This window comes from Amia ocellicauda, chromosome 21, assembly GCF_036373705.1.
Source record: "Amia ocellicauda isolate fAmiCal2 chromosome 21, fAmiCal2.hap1, whole genome shotgun sequence".
Taxonomy (NCBI): domain Eukaryota; kingdom Metazoa; phylum Chordata; class Actinopteri; order Amiiformes; family Amiidae; genus Amia; species Amia ocellicauda.
In genome coordinates, this window is record NC_089870.1 from 8,700,164 (window position 1) to 8,720,365 (window position 20,202).

Below are 20,202 nucleotides of genomic sequence, written 5' to 3' on the forward strand. Positions count from 1 at the left end.
GCCCCGGAGCAGCTGCTGGCACGGTAAGGCTTTATGGATGAGGTACGCAGAGCCGGGATGAGCAGGGAAAGGAGGGACTCACCGGAGCGCCCGCAGTCCGAGCAGGATACCAGTTCCTCCGCCTGTCCCGTCTTCCTGTTGGAGCCGGAGTCCCCCAGGCAGAAGTCACAGTAGTTATTGGGAATGACGGTCCCATCGGGGCCCTTCTGAGCTGATGTGGGAAAAGAGATCAGAATTTAGGCTCATGTGTGGATAATAGGGACAGGATTAACTCTTGGCTGGGGGAGATATTTCAAAACTAAAAGGAATCCCTGATGGAAAATAAAATACTTGAAAAGATCTTTCAGACAGCATAAAGCATATGTGGATCGCACTCAAGACTGAAGTAAAGGACCAAAGTTTTCCATCAAGCCAAATTCCAAACAGACACGGATTACAGTGGTCTAATACAATAAACATGATATTGCTAGCTGAAAGATTCCTGAGAAGAACAGAATTATCATTGGTTTCCTTCTGTGGAAAGGCTTTGGGAGTCTGACTGTAATTATCCCAGGAAGGGAGGCATGGTCTTTAATAAAAAAAAAAAAAAAACCTGATGTAGATCACCCTGGGAGGAAAAAATACATAAATGCTACGAAAACATGTTTCTATTGTAGAAAAGAAAGAATGGTACCGTTCAGAATAAACTCAAATTCAAAAGTGAAAACTGCTCATGCTGAAACATAGCCAGTCTTTCTAAATGTGGACCGTTATTTTCAGAGTTTGTATTTCCATCCCTGTTGTGTGTCATCTATACACCAAGGAACCTGCAGCTGAGCCCCAGCCATGCTGTCAAACAGTTGTCCCCCCTTTCCCTGGCCCACACTAGGTCTAGGGGCTATGATTTGCAACCTGTGTCTTAACGGTTCAACACCCAAGCAAGCATTTGAACTACCTAATCTCTAAACCTTTGGTAATAGACAAGAACACAATACTTTGGAATAGTGCCTTAGATTTGGGGTTGGGTTTTACTAAATGGATGCGCAATATTATGGGCTTTTATCACATTAAGTAGGATCATTTAAAACTTGATAAGCTCAATGCTAATGAACAAATTTGAACTAATTTGAACAAATAATGGACCTAATCATTCAGTTTCACCCAGGAGAATCAGTTTGGTTACTCTGTTGCATTGTAATGCATTTGCAGTCAAAACAAAACCTTGGATGCCTCATGTGGAGAGCTTACGTTTGTGGTGGTTGTCGTGCGGCGCAGGCGGGGAGCGGGATGGCTCTGAGTCCCTGTCGTCCTCACCCTCCTCCTCGGCCAGGTGAGTGTGGGCGTAGTGGTAGCTGAGGCCGGGGCGGTTCTTGTAGCGCTTCCCACAAACTGCAGAGGGGAAGCCATGACAGACAAATAGTCAGCACAGACATCCTCCTGCTCCAGTACAAACCAGTGTCATTCTAATGAGGATGATTTAAAGGCTGTACCATGGACCGTTTACCCCCCACCCCCCGACACCTTCATAAAAAAGTAGGAAATACAGTATATGTCAAACATATCCCATGGAAACCTTTACTTCATGAGATAAATAAACCTTTGCTGTCCACTGCAATAACACTTTTGTGCACTTACTTACTGGACATACCTGCTGTTCAAGCATACAACACTTTCTATTGCTCCACTGTCTAATTTAATTATGTTATATTATGTTGTACTCCATATCCCTTAATAAACAACTTTGTAACGTTTACAGTTCCTTCTTGTATTAAGTCATCAGGTACCTAATATGAAAACAGAGGTTTTCTAAAGAGATATAAGATATAAGAAATTAAACAAATTGAAAATTAGGAGCATTGGATTAGAAAACTACCACATGGTATGATTTTATAGTTGTTCGACTGTAACTTAGATCCGCTTCTGCTACAGTTTACCCATCCTGCTCATTCAGACTTCAAACAATGCACTGACAGAATATAACTTTTGAGATTATTAATGTGATGTAAATAAGGTAGGGAGCAAAGGTTTTCAACTGCTATGATGGCACAGTTTTAAGTCCAGCCACCAATCTAATAAAATCATTATTTTACCTGGAGAGAACTGCCTCCTAACTGTGATTTATGTGTGCTTATACATAACTCCTGTAAGTGTGCTCAATGAAACAAAACCTATTTCTAAATAACCTACTTTATAACATGGCTTCTCTTGGCCAATTCATACTGTTATCAAGCTTGCACAAGCATAAGAGCAAAGGAAGGCCTTGTTTGTGCAAATAAAACAGATCATATTTCTGAGGGAAATGGAAAGGGGGAGGTACTGGTCATACAGGAGTGAAACCAGATTCTGAGAAAAACGCTGGGCCAGTAAGAACCTGTACGGTCAGCCTTCAGCTTTCTATTATATAGGATGAGTGACCGGTTCACGGGCCAACACTCAGCCAGTGCTTTCTTAACATCAGTATACAGTATTAAGGGCTGCTACCATGGAATAAAATCTATAATGTAAGTGCGTGTTTTTTACATCTTAATACCTTGTACAGCAGTTGCTGTCAATTTCTTAATTCAGGTATTCAGACAGTTTAGGCCAAAGTGCTCAAAACTCTCTTAAAGAATGTACGACTTTGATTTCGATATTCTGTCCATCTCTGTGGCGTTCAGATGAGAAAAGGAATTGCTTTATGGATAGAGGAGGGAGATTATTTAGAAAGGCAAAGCGATTTCGGTGAATTAAAGTGAGGCTGTGTCAGGCAATAGCTTTGCACAGGAAATGAGACCATCAAAGTGAATGTTTATGCTTCAATTTAGTCTATTGTTAATTCGATCAGGTTTCTTATAATCTCAGTTTAAAAATAAAAACAAGTCTTGAGTAATAGGGGCAATTGAGCCACAATGTAAGCATAAATAATACGTGACTTAAAAAAACATATTTGAGTTTGGTAGCAATCACATGAGCTGTATAGACCCACTTTCTATTTTCATTTAGAATTAGAAGTTGTATAACATTTCGAAAGGAGCAGGCCAATGAGAATGATTTGGCGATTCCCGCACTGATTCAAGCCCATACTTTGTAGCTACTTATGAAGCTCAGTCTCCTACAACATATGTCCTGACAGTCTTGTTATAACGACCAGCCTGATTTTCAAAAGTGAAGAAAAGGCAACAGTCCAGATACCTGGAGTCAGCGGTATCTAAGTTATGCTTTTGTTTGTATCTATCTGAAACAGAGAAGACACAAAGCAACAACAACAACAAAAAAGTGAGTTTCACTAAAATTACGTAAAATTAAGTATAATCTAAGATTATAACCCCCCCATCTCCCATTGTTATCAATAAATAAAACAAATTAAATTGCACAGGACAATACAAGATCTAATTGGAAATAGTAAGCAAACCAGTTAAAGTGCTGTTCTTGGATTCAAACCAGTGATGCAACTTGCAGTTCTAGTTATACAACCAAAGAAACTGAACAGAAACTTAATATAACAAAAAAAAAATCATTCAGGGATTTGTGCAAGATTGAATATAGCAATTCCATAGGCAATATTGATATTAAAAGCAGGCTCACATGAATGAAGTGAATCATGTATGGACAGATTAAATGTAATGTAAGTGTTATTTATGTACAAAAGAAACACACTCAAGATTTAAAATGCCAGTTGATGTGTTTTTAAAAACATCACTTTTACATAAATTGCTCATTAGTGGAGAATGTTATTTAATCAGCAAAAAGAAGGCGTTTATTTTTGTCTGAGAATTTCACAGTGCTAAATTTCTCACTGCAAGAAAAAGGAAATCTTACGGGCAAGGATTTATTTTGCAAATACAGTCATTCCAGCCTCCTCCCAGACTAAAATAATAATAATCATGTGAGATTTTCCAGTTCTACAGTGCAATTAGAGATAGGTCATTCCTTGGAGAAAAAATAAACAAGTTGTGATAAGGGTAAGATGACCTTCTGAATAATTGCTCAAACATTTCATATCCTTTGATGACACTATTTAGGACAAAGAGTAGGTGTTGCATTTTACTTTTGTAAAGCACTCTGGGATACCTGGAATGAAGGGTCCCATACAAAATGTGTTGTACTATAAATTCATCAACCATTTGACAGTTTTCTGAAAGAGAGGTTTGATGTCCCAGGTGTTTTGAACAGCACTGTGACCTTCATTGTCTTGCAGGTCACATGCAGCCGTGGCTGAACTCTGCAGGCACTTACTGTCACAGACATAGGGCTTATCCTGATCCTCCATATTGGCCGCATCATTCCTCCTCCTTCCTGAACCCCGACCCTAGAAAGCAAAATCACAGTACCAGATGTCAGCTCCCAGATACTGTTAATACATTCTGTGTGATCTGTACCTGTTAAAGCAGTTAAAACAAATGTGCACCAAATTAAGTTCATTTGCTTTTCTGGAATATCACCATGTCATGTCTGAAATTTTAACAATGCACAACTGTGACAGTGAACAAGCTTCCCTGTACTGCAGGTTCATAGCATGTCCATTCTATTGCCTATGAAGCCATAAAACCTGCCCAGGCATACATTTCCCCAAGTATTGTATTCAAATCAGATTCCCATCCTCTCTGCTGTGAACTGATTGCATTGTCCAGTTCATAACTAAACTCTGCCAAACTCATCCGTGTTATTTCAAAACTGACTTGCATAATCAGATGATTCAGGCCACTGTAATAATGATTGGTCATACAACACTGTGCTTTCTGCCGGAACATACTTGGGTGTATTTTCAGCAACGTAAGAACTATACTTTAGCAACCTGCAAATAACAAGCTTGTCCTTGAACCAATGAACCAATCAAATGCATCTGGTGAAACACTTACAGAACAACATAAGATTATATATAAAGGAGTAGTGATACACTTAACCTACTCTTTGCATTTAAGTGTCTAATCAATTGCAAACTTTAACACTGCTGTTCTAAAGTACATCAAATATGGTTACCAATTTTTTACCATTCATCTAGAAGTGCACTTGTATTACAAGTTCAATAGAGAGAACTTTGGACAGCAATTCTCACTGGAGACAACGTTTTAAATAAGAGAATGGATATACAATGTAATGAGGCACAAGCAAACATGACTAGAAGTGGTAATTCTTCTTCAGGGAATAGCAAGAAGATAAAAGAAATAGGGGCTAGTTAGTGGCTTCCTTAAAGTGGTTTGCCATCTCTTCCTCTGTGCGAAACACTCACCCGTCCTTTGGTCCTGTGCTTCCGTTTCGGAGTGTCCACTTCAAAATCTTCGTCGTCATGGAAACCATCGCCATTTTCTTCAGCTTCTAGAACTCTCTGCAGGGGAGGGACAGACGAAGACGGGTAGGAGGTTTTTTTTTTTTTTGTAGAACAGATATCAGATTGGGTTCATAATAGAAACAAGCCGCTGACCAAAACAAACCCAATTTGTTATGAGAGGCATCTTACTGCGTGAACTCTGTAGTCCATGCGGTGTTCAAACCACTGCAGAAAAACAGAACCTCATAATGCAATCAAATCCCACCCTATCAAAGTCAAAACCCACTGTTAATCCAAATCAATTTTCACCTGTGTTTAGTTTTTTGGATTGTTTAATACATTTTGAATAGGATGTATACAAGAGAATAACTTAAAAGCACTATATTCTAATTAGTGAAAACGATGTCACTAAATTACAGGATTTCTCTCAATCAACTTTGCAATTGACCCATAATAGTGAGTCTCATTTGCAAAGGACACGTACATCCTCCTAAAAGACCCTTATCGGTAAACCTCTGGAAACACAACTGAACAGGTATTCAACAGTCAACCACAGACCACATCCTCTGTACAGAAGCGTGAGGTCAGGTCATGGCCAAGAAAGACTTTTCCACCTGTCGTCAACACCTTTCTGCTAAAAGCTGCAAAGGGAGGTAAAGTATCTATGTGAAGACCTACGTATAGGCATCGCATTATGGGAAATTGAGGTGCATCTGTCGAAGAACATTAAAAAACACAGATCTTGGGGATCTGCAACAGATTTGGTTGCAGGCCAAGCTCGTAGCCTCATGTCAAGCCACTCCTGCACCCAGTGGGCCTCACCTGGATCTCAAGAAGACTCTCCTCCTCCTTGGAGTTATTTTTCTTCTCCAGCCCCTCTCCTCGTAACAGAGCCTCCAGGGTGGTCCCCTCCGTGGGACCGTCCTTCTTCTGAGGGAGCTCTCCCTCTGCAGTCAAAACAGCAGCACCATCACCCACGGCCATAGAGTTGGGCCACAATTTATGGAGTGTAAATCAGCTATATATATGTAGTTTGTGTGTTTTTCCTGGATTGTATATCATGTTATGCTCTGAGATATTCATCTTAATTATGCAGGCTCCTGTTTTCTAAAGGTTATGAGTAGGAATGTCTAACTAAGTGTAATTCCCTATCTAGTCAATATCAATTTCAGTTAATTAAAAAGTAACACACTAATTCTCTAAAATATGAAAAGCAGAATATGCAGGATCTGAAATGAGTTTTTGTGGTCCTTTATTTTTTCCCTGATTTATAGGCATATTGATTATTTCTGTCATTATTATGATAGTGGAACCATTTTCTCTCTCCAGACACAATGAGAGCTGATCGTTGATACCTTGCTTTTCAGTTTAGTTTTGCTTTTATATTCACACTTTGCCTGAATGTAGACTCAAGTATATTCTACATCAGGAGTTTGAATACGTGTATGACTAGGCAGGGCACTGCGAATTGGATTGTGTGCGTTTATGGATGTTTATTGGGAGACAAATTCACTGGCCTAAGATTTTTGCCCAAAATAAGCTGAATGGTATTCCAATTCCAATCCTAATCAAACGATTTCTTTCACAATGAGAGACTGCCTCTCTATGATTATGATTTCTAATAACAGAAACCGAGAGAATGAAATGAAAAGGTATTAGCAAGGTGGAGGATGAGGGTGGAATAAGGCAGCTTTATTGAATGTGGAGTCACACTGAAGGCCTTTTCCATTGTGTCTGTGCAGGTTGACTTTCAGCTGTCAGTGACTAGACAGCTCCCCCCTGGGAACTGGATCTTAAAATAGAGACGGCTGCTTCTGCAGAGCCGATGCCTCCTGCTCTCCAGGTTACTGTCATGGCCACTTGAGCTGAGCAAAGAGGCTGCCATGTTCAACTAACGGCAGCAGTCGCCATTTACCATACATTGTGGGTCGTAAGAAAAGGTATTCAACTTGACTAAAGAAAAAAAATAGATCTCTTATCCTTTTTTTAACTTCTATTTTACATTGCTGTCCATTTATATTCATTCAAGGGGCAGTCATGTATAATATACTATACTATATAGCTAGTATATTAGTAGTATAGCCTGCAAAAGACTGGATTAATTGGATTTTGTTTCCCTTTAGACAGTAGTATCAGCAGCTCCCTCCCATCTTGTTAATAATACACTTGAAAAATAAAAAAAAGGTGTCTAAATGGACAGCTTCATAGGTGAAAACTATTATTTTGAATATGCATCAGACAGTCCTTTATGCTTATATGCAGAGTACGTTACAGAATTGCTGCAGAGTGGTAGCGAAACCACAGAACTCCAGTCAAGTAGACCATCTTGCCAAGAGCTATTAAAACCACCTGATCAGCTTCTGTTTTCCCTTGTGTGAGATGACTGGGTGATGCTGGTAAATTAGTTTAGAGCAGGTCCTGCTACATGATTTGTTGAAGGCTGGGAGTATAGCTGTGGAAATTGATTACAATCAGCTGCGTAGACCCAGTTCACTTTCCCAGTTCATGCTTGCTGTTGATTCAGATACACAGCTTGAATAAACAGATGCCGGTCTACGTGTAATCAGTTTATTTCCTGTGCCCACTGTTCCCCCGCTCTGCCTTTTGTAGGTATTATAATTGCTGTGTTTATGGCTTAATTATTTTTTCAAGGACAGCCTGTATGGGCTCAATTGTAAGTCAAAGTTAACCATATCAACAACAGTCAATTATTTGAATTATTTGGATTTGAATATGTAGTTAAAATCAGGTCTAGCATGAATTCTGTAAGGCTCTTAAAACTCTGTTGCATAGAATATGGACGCACAGCAGGTATCCTCCCAGTACTGTCGGTATCAAAACTCTCACACACACAACAGAAGAACAGAAAAAGCTCAATTGATCGTAGGCCTTCTGAAGTGAAAAACAACAAGAAGGAGCGGCCTGAAAACATGGCGCAGTGAATAAGATCACTCCTTGTTTGTTGGTATTTTTGTTTACTATAATTGTATTATCTTACCAAGTTTCAGTTCACAGAGGCGCAGCTGGGGGTCGACGGGGGGGTGCAGCCGTCTCTTCTTCCTCCAGCAGCGGGCAGGATAGGTGTACATCTGTCCAGAGGCCATCCCTGAGCCAAAAGACCATTACACTTTACCAGACCCTTGTACGGCTCTTTAGTCATACACATCTCTCAGGTGTATGAATCAGAGTGCTTTATTCATTCAGATTGGGTGTGTTACAATTGTTACTGGTGATTGTGTTGTTACATTTAACTTATACAGTTATTTTCATATCCCCCCTGGCTCCTTACACAAACATAGCCATGGTACTCTATGGGGATATGGGGGGGCTATGGGGCAGGAAGATTTCATTGTAGTACAGAGCACTGCATGTGCATTGATCTACATTAGACTGTGGTACTGAAGCTGCTGTACTTCTTGTTGTGCTGATAATGCTGTGTGATCTCGTTTTATCCTTGCAGGCTATCATCATTGAACAGCTACAATATTTGTAGGTTGTCTTGTATTACAGTGTCAAACAAGTGAGCAAATATATTCTAGTATCTCTCTTCTCAAAGGCAGCACTCAGTGCCACTGCAAATGGTTGTTTTTAGAAGATGAAGAATAGGATTATCCCAACACAAGAACGAGGAGCACTGAAACTAGAAGCACACAATAATTTGGTATAAAAGAGAGGTTGCAACCACAAAATATAGGGTGTGACCCTGCACATAGCAGGCAAGATTCAGAACATATTCCAGCCAAACTCTATTGACTCTGTGATTTTCCTATTGCTCCACCTTACAATAAACTTGAAAAACATATTGAATTTAACTCTCAGAAATTTCCAAGGAGAAAAGGAGAATGATTATTCCTTTAACACTGTAATTCCTTCATTACATATTCTATCATGTAGTCTCTGCACTGACACAAAGCAAGAACTAAAACTACAGCGAAACCTTTGTGTGTTTCTGAGACGAGAGAGGCTTCTACAGGTAAGCCAGAGCAGACCTCTAGATTGACCCCTGCCACCTGCCCCAGCCCTCGTTTTGCTGGCCCTGCAGCCACACCCACCTGGCCCCCGGTGGCGTCTCTCCATCCAGATGTAGCAGTTGTTCTGTGCCACCCCGGTCTGGGAGTCCAGGAAGGGCAGGCGCACGCTGCGCTCAGCACACAGGCGGGCATTGTAGCTCCGGCAGTGCTCAATAGCCTCCTTGTAGAACTGGTCTCCAAGCCTGAGGAAAACAAAACAGACAGATACCAGTAAGCCACTGTTAAGAATTGGTCTGTATGAATTGAAATAATTAAAATGGTGGCCGAAACAATGTTGTTTTATATACATGTGATTCACAATTGTATTTGACATTTTTCATCTCCTGACACAAATAAAATTATACAAAGCGTTTTATTTGTGCTAACGGATGAAAAACTATGATTGATTAAAAAAAAAGTTAACATTTCTGTGTTAGCTGGCAGTGACAGTATCTCCTAGGGACCGAGGTCTAACCGATATCTCCCAGTACCTCAAATTCAACCTCCCTTCCCTCCAGTCTTTCAACAGAAAATGGATTTTGCATTCCATAAGCCCTTCTCTCGAAACTGTGGATTGCCATTTTTTATCAGACGCAGAACAGCTGGCACTGCTGTCCATCGCTTCCAGATTGTCTGCGGGAGACGGAGAAGTTTGTTTTCCACAGCCGAATGCTCCCCCAACGTGCTCTGGGGAAGAGAAGCTTTCCTCAGTTTGGAACGCAGTAGCCAGCCACCCCGAGAGATCTGGAAAACGCGGCTCGCACGCCTGGCTGTGAGACTAGCTTAGCCGAGGCATGGCTGCTGAACAGTGGGAATGTGATTTTTTAACCGACTTTATTTCTAGGTTTTGAAAAACAGCTGCTGTCTTCAGAAGGAAAGCTATACACTATGGATTTCCTGCAAGTTAGCCATTCTTTTTCACCCTCAATGTTCCCCTTTTCCCAATCAAACTATTACAAATCGCCTGCGTTTGAGGATTTTGGGAGTGAAAGGATGCATTCCTGAGCTGCCCCATTCTGTTCTGTGCAACCCTGTGCCCATGCAACCCCCCACACTTGCAAAGCTGAAATTGGTTTTGTTTTCCTTAATTTATGTCTTTTAATTAATTACTTTATTATTATGAAACACTGTAATAATTTCTTATGGCTGGCAGGCAAAAGATGAGTAGGGAATAAAAGCACTACAAAACAGGATTAGAGCAGAGGGCTCCTGGAGGGACTTGGCTGCTGGCACAAAACCAAGCCATCGAGCCGCAGCATGCCGTGTGAAACTGGCGCATAACACTGACAAACCCTGCACCTGTAAACAGAAGGTGCCCAGACTGCATTGCTCTCACTACTTACTCAGCGACAATTGTGTTTTTGTTGTACTCCTCTATTTACCCATGTCCAAGTGTGACTTAACAGTCACCTTGTCTGCACATCTGTGAGTGCTTCCATAGTGTCTGCCTGCAATACAAGTAGGCCATTTTGGGTAGGAAGACAGGTCGATTATCCTTACTGTTAAATAGCAGGAGTACAGTACCCACCATGGTCAATTAACTAAAATCACCTCTTGCAGTTGGGCCCTATTTACTTTGACAATCAAATGGTAAAGCTATGAGAAGCCTGGCATTTTCAAGGTCTGGCGTTCTTAAAGCAGTGATTATGAAGCAAACCAGGTTACACAGATGCAGCCGACTGTATAAATCACTGCGTGACATCCAGGGCTCAGGGGACGAGCGCACAAAGACACAGCTGCAGCAACAGCCAAGAGGAAGCCCTGGCTCTGCAGCCCTGGGCAGCTCTCGGGAAGGATAAGCCTGCTTCTGCAAGGCTACCGTTATGTTCAACACATGATGATTTACTGCTGAAGGCAGCCTGGAATCCAACCCACCTTCTACTCTACAGCATGCTGGCTCACATACAAAGGGGGCTCATTTATCAATAGTTGCAACATGATGCAACATTAATTGTGCTGGACAAGTGGAGCAAAAATTTGCAATTTATTTATCCCAGTGTTGTGTGGCGTTTCTGCCCCTCTCAGCAAACCCTGTTCTGGTTCCCCACTTAATTGTGCATTTAGAGGTGAAAAAGAAAAAATATACATTTATGGCCAAAACGGTGGTTGGCTTGATGTGATAATTGACCTGCACACAATGATACAATAGGCATAGTACGCATCAGCAATGCAGCCAATCATAACTCTCGATGCCTCGAATAGGTGTTAATGGAGGTGCAGTGATGGCAGATTTCAGACATTCCCTATCCATGTTTTTAATGGATTTGAGACAACCGTTTCATTGTTGGCTAATGCTAAGAGTTAAGGGTCTCAATTATAAACCCGTGTTGTAGTACAGTATACAACATATACATTGTTTCTCTATTTAAATAGTATAGTTCTGCAGTGTACTGTTTGGTATTCAAAGCCCTAACTTAAATCATTCCAGTCTAGAATGGGGAAAAAGGCCTTCAGCAGCAGTTTACCCAAGTGGTTTAATTGTGGAGATCATAACAGAACTCCACCCAATTCTTGAATCGAAACTATGGGATTCAAAACTATGGCTTACCAACCCTCGACTACTATATTTAAAAATAATGTGTCCCTGCAGCAGTTCTGAATACATCTCCATATGTATCCTTGAGTTCTTAGTTTATATATTAAGTAAATCCTTTCTACATTTTTAGGAGCTCAAACTGTTATCCTAGACTAAAACAACTCGCTCTTCCAATCTGTCATCCTGTGTCATGCCATTCTCGGAGAACATTTTTACAACACGATGCCTCAAACTGAACACAGCTTTTATTTATCCTGACATACTCCTATGGAAAAACATCGAAGCCTGGGTATGTGAGATTATACAACCTATTTTTGTACAGCTTCGTGCCTGCACTTCATTTGCGAAGTGAGGAATGAGCAGGACACCGGATTTCTCCTGCACTGATAAGATCATGGCTGCCCTTCTAACAACTCCATTCAAAAGTTTAGTCATTCAATCAAAACCCACATGGTTAATAAAATACACATTTGTACATACTAAAACATATTTTTGCATATGATCTTTATATTCAGGCATTGTGTGTGCATGCTATATTATTCTATCATTTACATGTATATGATTATAACTTCACTTCATGCATTCTTGATTTCACACATAAATAGTTTTCTTTACATTATATAAATATTACATTTACAAATCGCTGATATTCTTAGACCATTCAGTGGCTGCACAATCGCTGCCACAGCAACTGACACCACTCAGGGTTCGGTAGGTGGCCGTCTATTCACTTGCTCCGAAAACAACGGCAGACTTGTCAAGCTAATCAATTTGAACCACATGATTTTGGTTACAATTTGCATTTGTGCACAGAAGTCGGCAGCCATGTTTAAAAGGACGATACTGAATGCTAAAATGTCATTATATGCCATGAAAGACACCCCCTTCATCATGTACACGTACAACCCTCTGTGCACACCACACACCCCCCCTAGATCAACGACCCCCTCCCCCAATGGAGGTGCAGAAAAAGTGGGTTGGAGGCTCTTTCCAGCTGGCTGGCCCTGTGCGGCCGAGCAGGAAAGAACAGAGGCATCCTATTTCCCCTCCCCGATTAGATCTCGGCTCTCTCGTCCAGCAGATGCACAGAAATGTTTGGAATGTCGCGTCTGACAAAGAGAAAAGCGATGGCCAACCCTGACACAAAGAGTCCTAGTGTTTTCAGGGCTGGGAGTCAGAGACACTACACTACTGTGAGAAGGAAGCACAGGTAGACTGAAGAGGGTTGTATAAGCAGAGTGTTCTTTTTGTTATGCTTTATAATTCTAATTTTGTATTATTCTATTTGCTATGCTTTATTTCAGTCAAATATACTTTTTCTCCTGTGCACTGCTAAGAAATAGGTAAGTGATTGCTTGCCAAACTTATTTTATCTACATTTCCAACATGGAGGATTAATGAAGCTGTAGCCCTGGTAAATGAATCCATACGCAGACATAAAACATACCATGCTTCCCATGACTTTCATCATAAAGTATAGATACCATCAGTATCAAATGTGCATAAACCCCACTCCCAATATTTTACAATGAAGCCTTAGAAGTATCTAATTGCTTTGCTTTTCGTGCAACGGTTTCCATTCCACTCACAGTTTCATATTTGCAATGCCTCCTCCTTCAGAGTCAAGTCATCTTTACTCCAGTAGACAAATATCTCTGGAGATTTTCCAGTTGTCTCACAAGACTTGTTATTGTTTCTCTGACTGCATGTTTGCAGTGATAATCACATATAATGTGATTTCCTGAATACATGTATGTGCAAAATGATTATTTGGATTAACACAACTGCAACTAATGACAATTTTGATCATTTTAATGATATCATATATATAACCGTCCAGATTGTTTTACAAATTGCTGTTCACAGATTTTGGCTAAAAAAGAAAGACGACCTGATGTGAACAAAACCACTAGTTCAAAGTTAATCTAGCTACTTGCAAGCAGATAGAGAGGCTATGTACTTATTGCGTGCAATGAGTATAATGATACTCATTTAAGTGATGTGATGCATGTCACCCACATTTTGATTCCTATACCACGCAGAAACCATTATTCAGAATTATATCAAAGGAACAAGGTTAATTCGGCACACTTTCTGTTTAATTATAATGTAATCAAAGTGTCACTGAGCTTTCCTTGGGTTCACCTCTTGGAAGTGTATGGTTCCAATATAAACTGTATTTGGTAAGAATGCATGCTTTTTATTGCCATTTATGTTTTAGAACAAGTTAAAGACCTTTCACATGTGTTTAATTACAAGTATTTTGGAAGTCATTGGGTCATTCTAGATTCTAGAACTCTTTCCTGCTCTTTCCTCAGATTAGGGAAGGAACTTGCAGTAACCTCCCTGCAGAAACAATCCTTTATGAAACTGAACGTCTTTGTCCTGGATGTGGGGTGAGCTCCTGCTTTGAGGAGACTGATCTCATTACACGAAAGCTCCCTTAGAAGCACAGACCAAGGCAGCCCTCAACACTGCTCTGATCTCAACGTCGCTGGCATGCAGGAACACAGGCGCTACATCTTTCCAAAACAGAAATAAACCCCAACTGATGGTGTTCAACAAACCTATATAGTGAAACATACCATTGCACGATAAAGCAGCATATATTTTTTTTAGAATAGATTGTTCTCTAATACACAATGAGCGAATGATTGTTCTTGTTGAGTATTAACCACTCTTTGCGAATGGCATATATAAACATTCATGTCTGGGGTATAAACAGCAGCAAAAAGTATTTTACACACAGAAGGAAATTAATAATATCACTGTAAAGATTTTATCAAAGTTAGCCAAGGAATAAAGCACTAGTCACTGCCTTACTCAAGTATTCAGGTTTTAAGTGAGGTCGTATGTGCCAGTGGATATTAAATTGGTTTATAATCTCCCCTTAAGATATGAATAAAGGCCGTGAGATTTGAACCTTGAAAAGTGTCCCCCGAAGACATGGCTACAAGGGAAAACATTGAAGCAGTAAGCCTGCTAACAAAAACGTACTCGGTCAAGATGGTATTTCCCCTGCAGTTTTACAAGAATCCGCACATTATTATTTCATTATCTAAAGAGTGGTAAAAACAGGTCAGGATAACAAGCTGCTTCTGAGGCATTTTGTTTAATCCATGGATATATTTCTGTCATCACTAAATGTAAAACAAGACATGTAATTTGTGGCGCTTCATTAATGACAATGAAAGCTTAGCATTGACATTCTGCTATGAGAAGCTTAAGTCCTATGAATACAGAATAAACTATAAAGGGATGTTTTGTGATTTTTCAGATTTGGCACTTGGTGCTAGTACACTATCATATTTTTCACAATACAGTCATATTATATTGCCTGGATATTATAGCCCCACAAATTGCAGGCATTTTCAGTTGTTAATATTCTATTTGTGTTTACTTCTTGAATGTTACATTTATACAGCTAATGAGATGGGATTGATTACACAAAAATATCTTATAGCAGAGTAAGCAGACAAAATAAAAATAAAACTCATTATTCTGCAGAATTAAGGAGAAATTAGTTCACATATTCATTGACTACCTCTTCTAATTCAGAATTCCTATTTATTACCCTCCTATTATTCATATCTAAGCAACTACCTCCTGCAGATATCAGGAACATGTTTTATGCAATTATGTTGCGTTTTGCATAATTCATATCGAATTTAGATGTAAATGCATAATTTGAATACATTTCCCAAATTAGATAAATGCTTCATTGTTTCAAATAAAATGGTTAGCGACAGGTTGATAACTTTTACTAATAAGGGTATTCATTATGGTTATCTCTGAGAATATAAAGCAAATCAAAACATGTGGTCTAGATTATGATTATGATATGGAATATACACAGAGTCAAGAGAAGAAAAGTTGATTATGGTTTATATTTGGATAAATTACAAGGAATAAATCAATCAATCAATCAATCATGTGCAAAAGCATCCTCTCAGATCACTCCAGCACTTCTCCCAACTCTTCCTGATGAAACCTAGTGCCTGTTAGAAAGGTGACTGGACACCATCTGTTTGTACCAGTCCTCAACACCACCTGATTTCTAGCCCACGCAAATGACAATTTAGAGAGGATCAGGCAGGTCAAGTCTCATAAACCATGTGAATGTTGGCTTTCTGTTTGATAAGATTGTGAGCATTGGGGATGTAGGAATATTACTAATAACGATATCAATATGCAACTCAATTGTATATAATATACAATTATTTCAGTGACAGATAATATGGAAACAAATAGCCTACATAATTATTCTGTATTATAACTAAGTAGTGATCCTTTGAAAATGGTGTGAAGAGAATTTTGAATGTCATCAAATGAATGTAGGAAATGTTATTGGTTAGAGAGGGAAACATCAGATTGCAAACTTAAAATTGCATGAAGGTAGCAATTTACATGATGTGCCCACCAGCTCAGACAAGCACTGCTCCACAAACACACCTGGCACTAACAGACAACATGCTTTAGCAACAGGCAGCACTAATTTTGTTATTCTGATGATTTCATAAACCATGAAACTCATAAGGTGAATGAAAAACATTATGTAATACTGATTAGAAGGATTAAATATCCTAAAACCATTAAAAAAAAAAAAAAAAAATATATATATATATATATATATATATATATATATATATTCTAAAATACACTAATGCCACTTGTCAAAAAATGCACGGGACAGGATTTATCCATCAAATTCCATGGGAATTATGGAACAGATGCATTTGATAATAAACAAATAGCACATCACATCTTTATCTATCCATTGCAGATGGATAAACTGAGCAGAGATAAACTTTACATATTCTAAATGAAAAATATTGTGAGATACTTTTGTGTTTGTGTGATGTAATAGGATGAAGGGACTCAAACCTATAACCGAACATTAAAACAGTGGAGCAAAATGTTTCCTTCAGTGCAGTGTAGTGCAGCTCAGGGGAAGATGGGAGCGGAGGTGTGGCACAGAGGAATTTCACCCCCCCCACAGCCTGCTGGGTACACTAGGGAGCAGGACGCAGCTGGGAGGAATGCTTTGACATAAACAAAGTTAACCTAAAAAAACATCTGAAGTGTCCAAATCATTTTGAAGGCCACAGCATCAGTGTTGCGTTTTTCCCTCCTTTTGTCTTGAGCTATATAAAAACAATAAGACCAACTTCTATTGTATTTAGAGAGCAACCCAAACATAAGTTATTCCTCTTACAACAAAGATCTCACAATCCTGAGATTATGGGAGCCATTATCCAGGAAAAAAGTTCCAAGGAAAAATTGTCACTAAAAATACATTTTAGGTGCAACCACACATTTATATATATATATATTTTACACACACACACACACACACACACACACACACATACACATACACATACACAATATCTGTTCTCATCACCAGAAATAGAGAGACTAAAACGTGGAGTGGAAAATACTTCTGCAGCTCCGACAGCTGATACAATATCCATTTAGTCTAATAGAAGCTAATTCAATTTAATTTAAACAAGTACCAGACATGCAAAACTTCAGCACAGAAAGAATATCAATACATAGAAACAGTAGGAAGAACATATATGGGAGCACCTGGACAAATGCTTATAACATAAAACATGCATAAAAATCTCATTTAAAATGCTAGATTGACAAAACAAGAGTATATCGCACTGTTTGTATGCCGGTGTTACAAAAATACATTCATCCTTGATTGGCAACGTAATTAGCTTTAGAAATGAAGACAAACAAATGAATGACTGAATTAATAAATAGTTTGATGAAGGTTCTCATATTTCGGAATTGTGAGCAACACAGCAGCACAGGCAAACACGACGAAGACTGCAGGTCACACAGTGGGACATTAAAGACTATCATCTCCAGCACAGCCAGCATCCCAGTGATGTCATCCTGACAGCCATTACTGGCACTGAAGCAAGAACAGGCACGGGGTGTTATTGTCGGTAGTGAAGAAGCAGAGCTGCACAGCTCCCCCGATGACTCATACAGAGCTTCTTCAATCTCTCTCCAGTTCAGACACCTATGATCTACCACCCCGCCTCTCTCTCGCGCTTTGACTCAGTAGTGTGAATGCCAGAGGTGAGCTCTTCAGTGCGAGTGAGATGAACTTTTGGAATACCATCCTTAAGTATCTTTTTTTTTTTTTTCTGAAATTGTAGTGGATGGGGAAGAAAGTGCCAAGTTAGCCATACCTGAAAGTTTTGCTTGGCTTTTCTGAATCCATCACAACATTTAACTGTGTTTAGAAAACGTTGAGCTGCACATTGTCAGAAAGCGGATGCTGAATCGGGGATCGTTGCTATGCTGCAGAGCAGTCTGTAGACAGCCATGGCAGCGTGGGGGAATAGAGAGAGAGCAGTAATCCATCACAGTCAGACTCCTTTATTTGTATTTGTATAAAAAAGAGGGGAGGAAAGGAGCTTTATCCCCTCTCAGCACATTCAGAGCAAGTGTATTACTGCACAAACTCATTACACGCTCATTAATCCAATTGACAATTAATTATTTAGTGCTGTCACAGCGAGAAGGCTGCAAAACAGATTGGCCTCAAACAGACAGCTCTGCCTCCCAACCAGCTATTTTCAATTTCATTATAAAAAAATATGAATGGGACAGGCTTAGCATTTCCAATACACAACAGAAATCTAATTTACTGTATCATAAAACTAATACCACTTATTTAAGGAAAAATCTATTAAGGCACTGTAAGACAAGAATTAGCACAATCCTAGAAATATGTTGATGAAAGGTTTATCCATAATAAACATAATCCAGAGAAACACACAGGTAACTGTACAGATGTAGAGACATCTGGTAGATTGATAAAACACTGATCACTTCAAAGACAACATATACACTTGAAAAACAAATCCCCACAAAAAGAAATACAATTTACATGTACTTTTTCTACATTCAACAGGGCATGTTACATAGATGTCAACTGACAGTAATTCCCATTGCATTTAAGACGCCAAATTAACCTTTTTTCATTTAAATATCATGAGTATAACAGAGCATTATAAGACTAGTGAAGTTTCATCACAAATTTCCTTCACAAGCAGATTCCGAGTGAACCACCTGCAGTCACTTTCTTTCTCCGGTCTAAAACTGTCACTGCCATTTAATCTCCAAATAAACTGTGAAGAACCTTGAGATCCTCATTTGTGACAAAAGGCGAAGCATTAACAGGCTTTGTAATATAACTTTGGATCAAAAGGTTTGGTATAAAAGTCCTTCCACAGTGTACGTTAGCATTGTGTAGCTGGCACACATTATAGCTACCCCTTCCCTTACTGACCATATAAACTGCTGCATGTTGATCTTGCAATTCTGCCTAGCAGCTACAAGCCCAAACAGAAATCTTCAATGAGATTAGAGCTTCAGTTATGAAATCAAGAGCACTCATTTGCAGACACCCCACAGCTCAGGATAAAGGCTAACCAGCCGAAACGGATTCATGATCTCCAAGCTTTACAGCCTGGCTTTGGGGGGTTGAGGAGGCAACAGCAACTCAAAATTAGCCTATTGTGTCGGGGTTTGGCCCGGGTTAGATTCCTTGGGCTCCTGCACACTTTTATTGTCCACTTTAGCAAAAGACAGAAAAAGGCAGAGAGAGCACAAGAGATACAAGGAGTGAGTTTGAAGCATAACTTTCTGGCAAAATAAATGATCGGTATGCAGGATTCGTAAAATTATTTCAAAAAAGTTTTATAAGTATCGAAGACATCTTGGCTTGAGGTTGTTGAGGGTCTGGGTGATCTTGTGCTCTAATTCCGGTACTGCCCAGCCTGTGTTGCTACTGGTGTCAACATATGGCAGGGGAAATGAAAGACACTGAAGCTGCTACACTCAATTACAGCTTCAGGCTGCATCACAGGAAGCCACAATAACAGAACAACAACACAAGAGTGTAAACAGAAGAGCAGAGACGAAAAAGTAAAGCAGCAGCCTGACAACACCCTTTGAAAACGGACACAGCTGCTTGAGTAAAAGCTGACTTAAGGTGATAGGATAATTCCTTGTTTATACATGGGGTTTTTTAATTCGATTCTGCTAGAGCTTTGATCTTAATGCTGCTTAATTTTGTAACTCTGCCAGAATAACTTAAGCCAAGATAGTTATCCTACCTGAGGAGGCAGATCAGAGTCAAGTTAATGCCATTTAAGTTGCATAAACAACCTGTACCATACAAGACACCGATACTGCACACTGCCTTCTACGCAAAGAAAACACTGCTTATAGGAAAGTAAACAGCTTATTGTTTCTATATTTTAAACTACACTGATTCCTGCAAGACCGTTTTGCATCCATTCAGTTAACAGGATGTTATGGATGCATATGGAATTTTCTCTGCCGAGGGTTGCCTTCGGAAGCATGACAAAAGAGGTCTTATAAATTAAAACCTGGATACA

The 20,202-nt window shown here is 39.5% G+C and overlaps 1 protein-coding gene across 4 annotated transcripts in view; it reads right to left on the reverse strand.

Moving 5' to 3' along the window:
• dpf3 (double PHD fingers 3) overlaps positions 1-20,202 on the reverse strand; it is a 66,023-nt gene that overhangs the window by 32,693 nt on the left and 13,128 nt on the right. For all 4 annotated transcript variants that reach the window (XR_010805162.1, XM_066694327.1, XM_066694328.1 and 1 more), the window contains exons 2-8: positions 9,280-9,440; positions 8,226-8,333; positions 6,050-6,174; positions 5,189-5,284; positions 4,195-4,267; positions 1,228-1,368; positions 83-211 (exon numbers count right to left, since the gene is read on the reverse strand). Coding sequence is in view for 3 of the 4 variants with exons in the window: in XM_066694327.1 (XP_066550424.1) it covers positions 83-211; positions 1,228-1,368; positions 4,195-4,267; positions 5,189-5,284; positions 6,050-6,174; positions 8,226-8,333; positions 9,280-9,440 (833 nt within the window). In the remaining variant the exon portion in view is untranslated. The remainder of the gene's footprint in view (positions 1-82; positions 212-1,227; positions 1,369-4,194; positions 4,268-5,188; positions 5,285-6,049; positions 6,175-8,225; positions 8,334-9,279; positions 9,441-20,202) is intronic.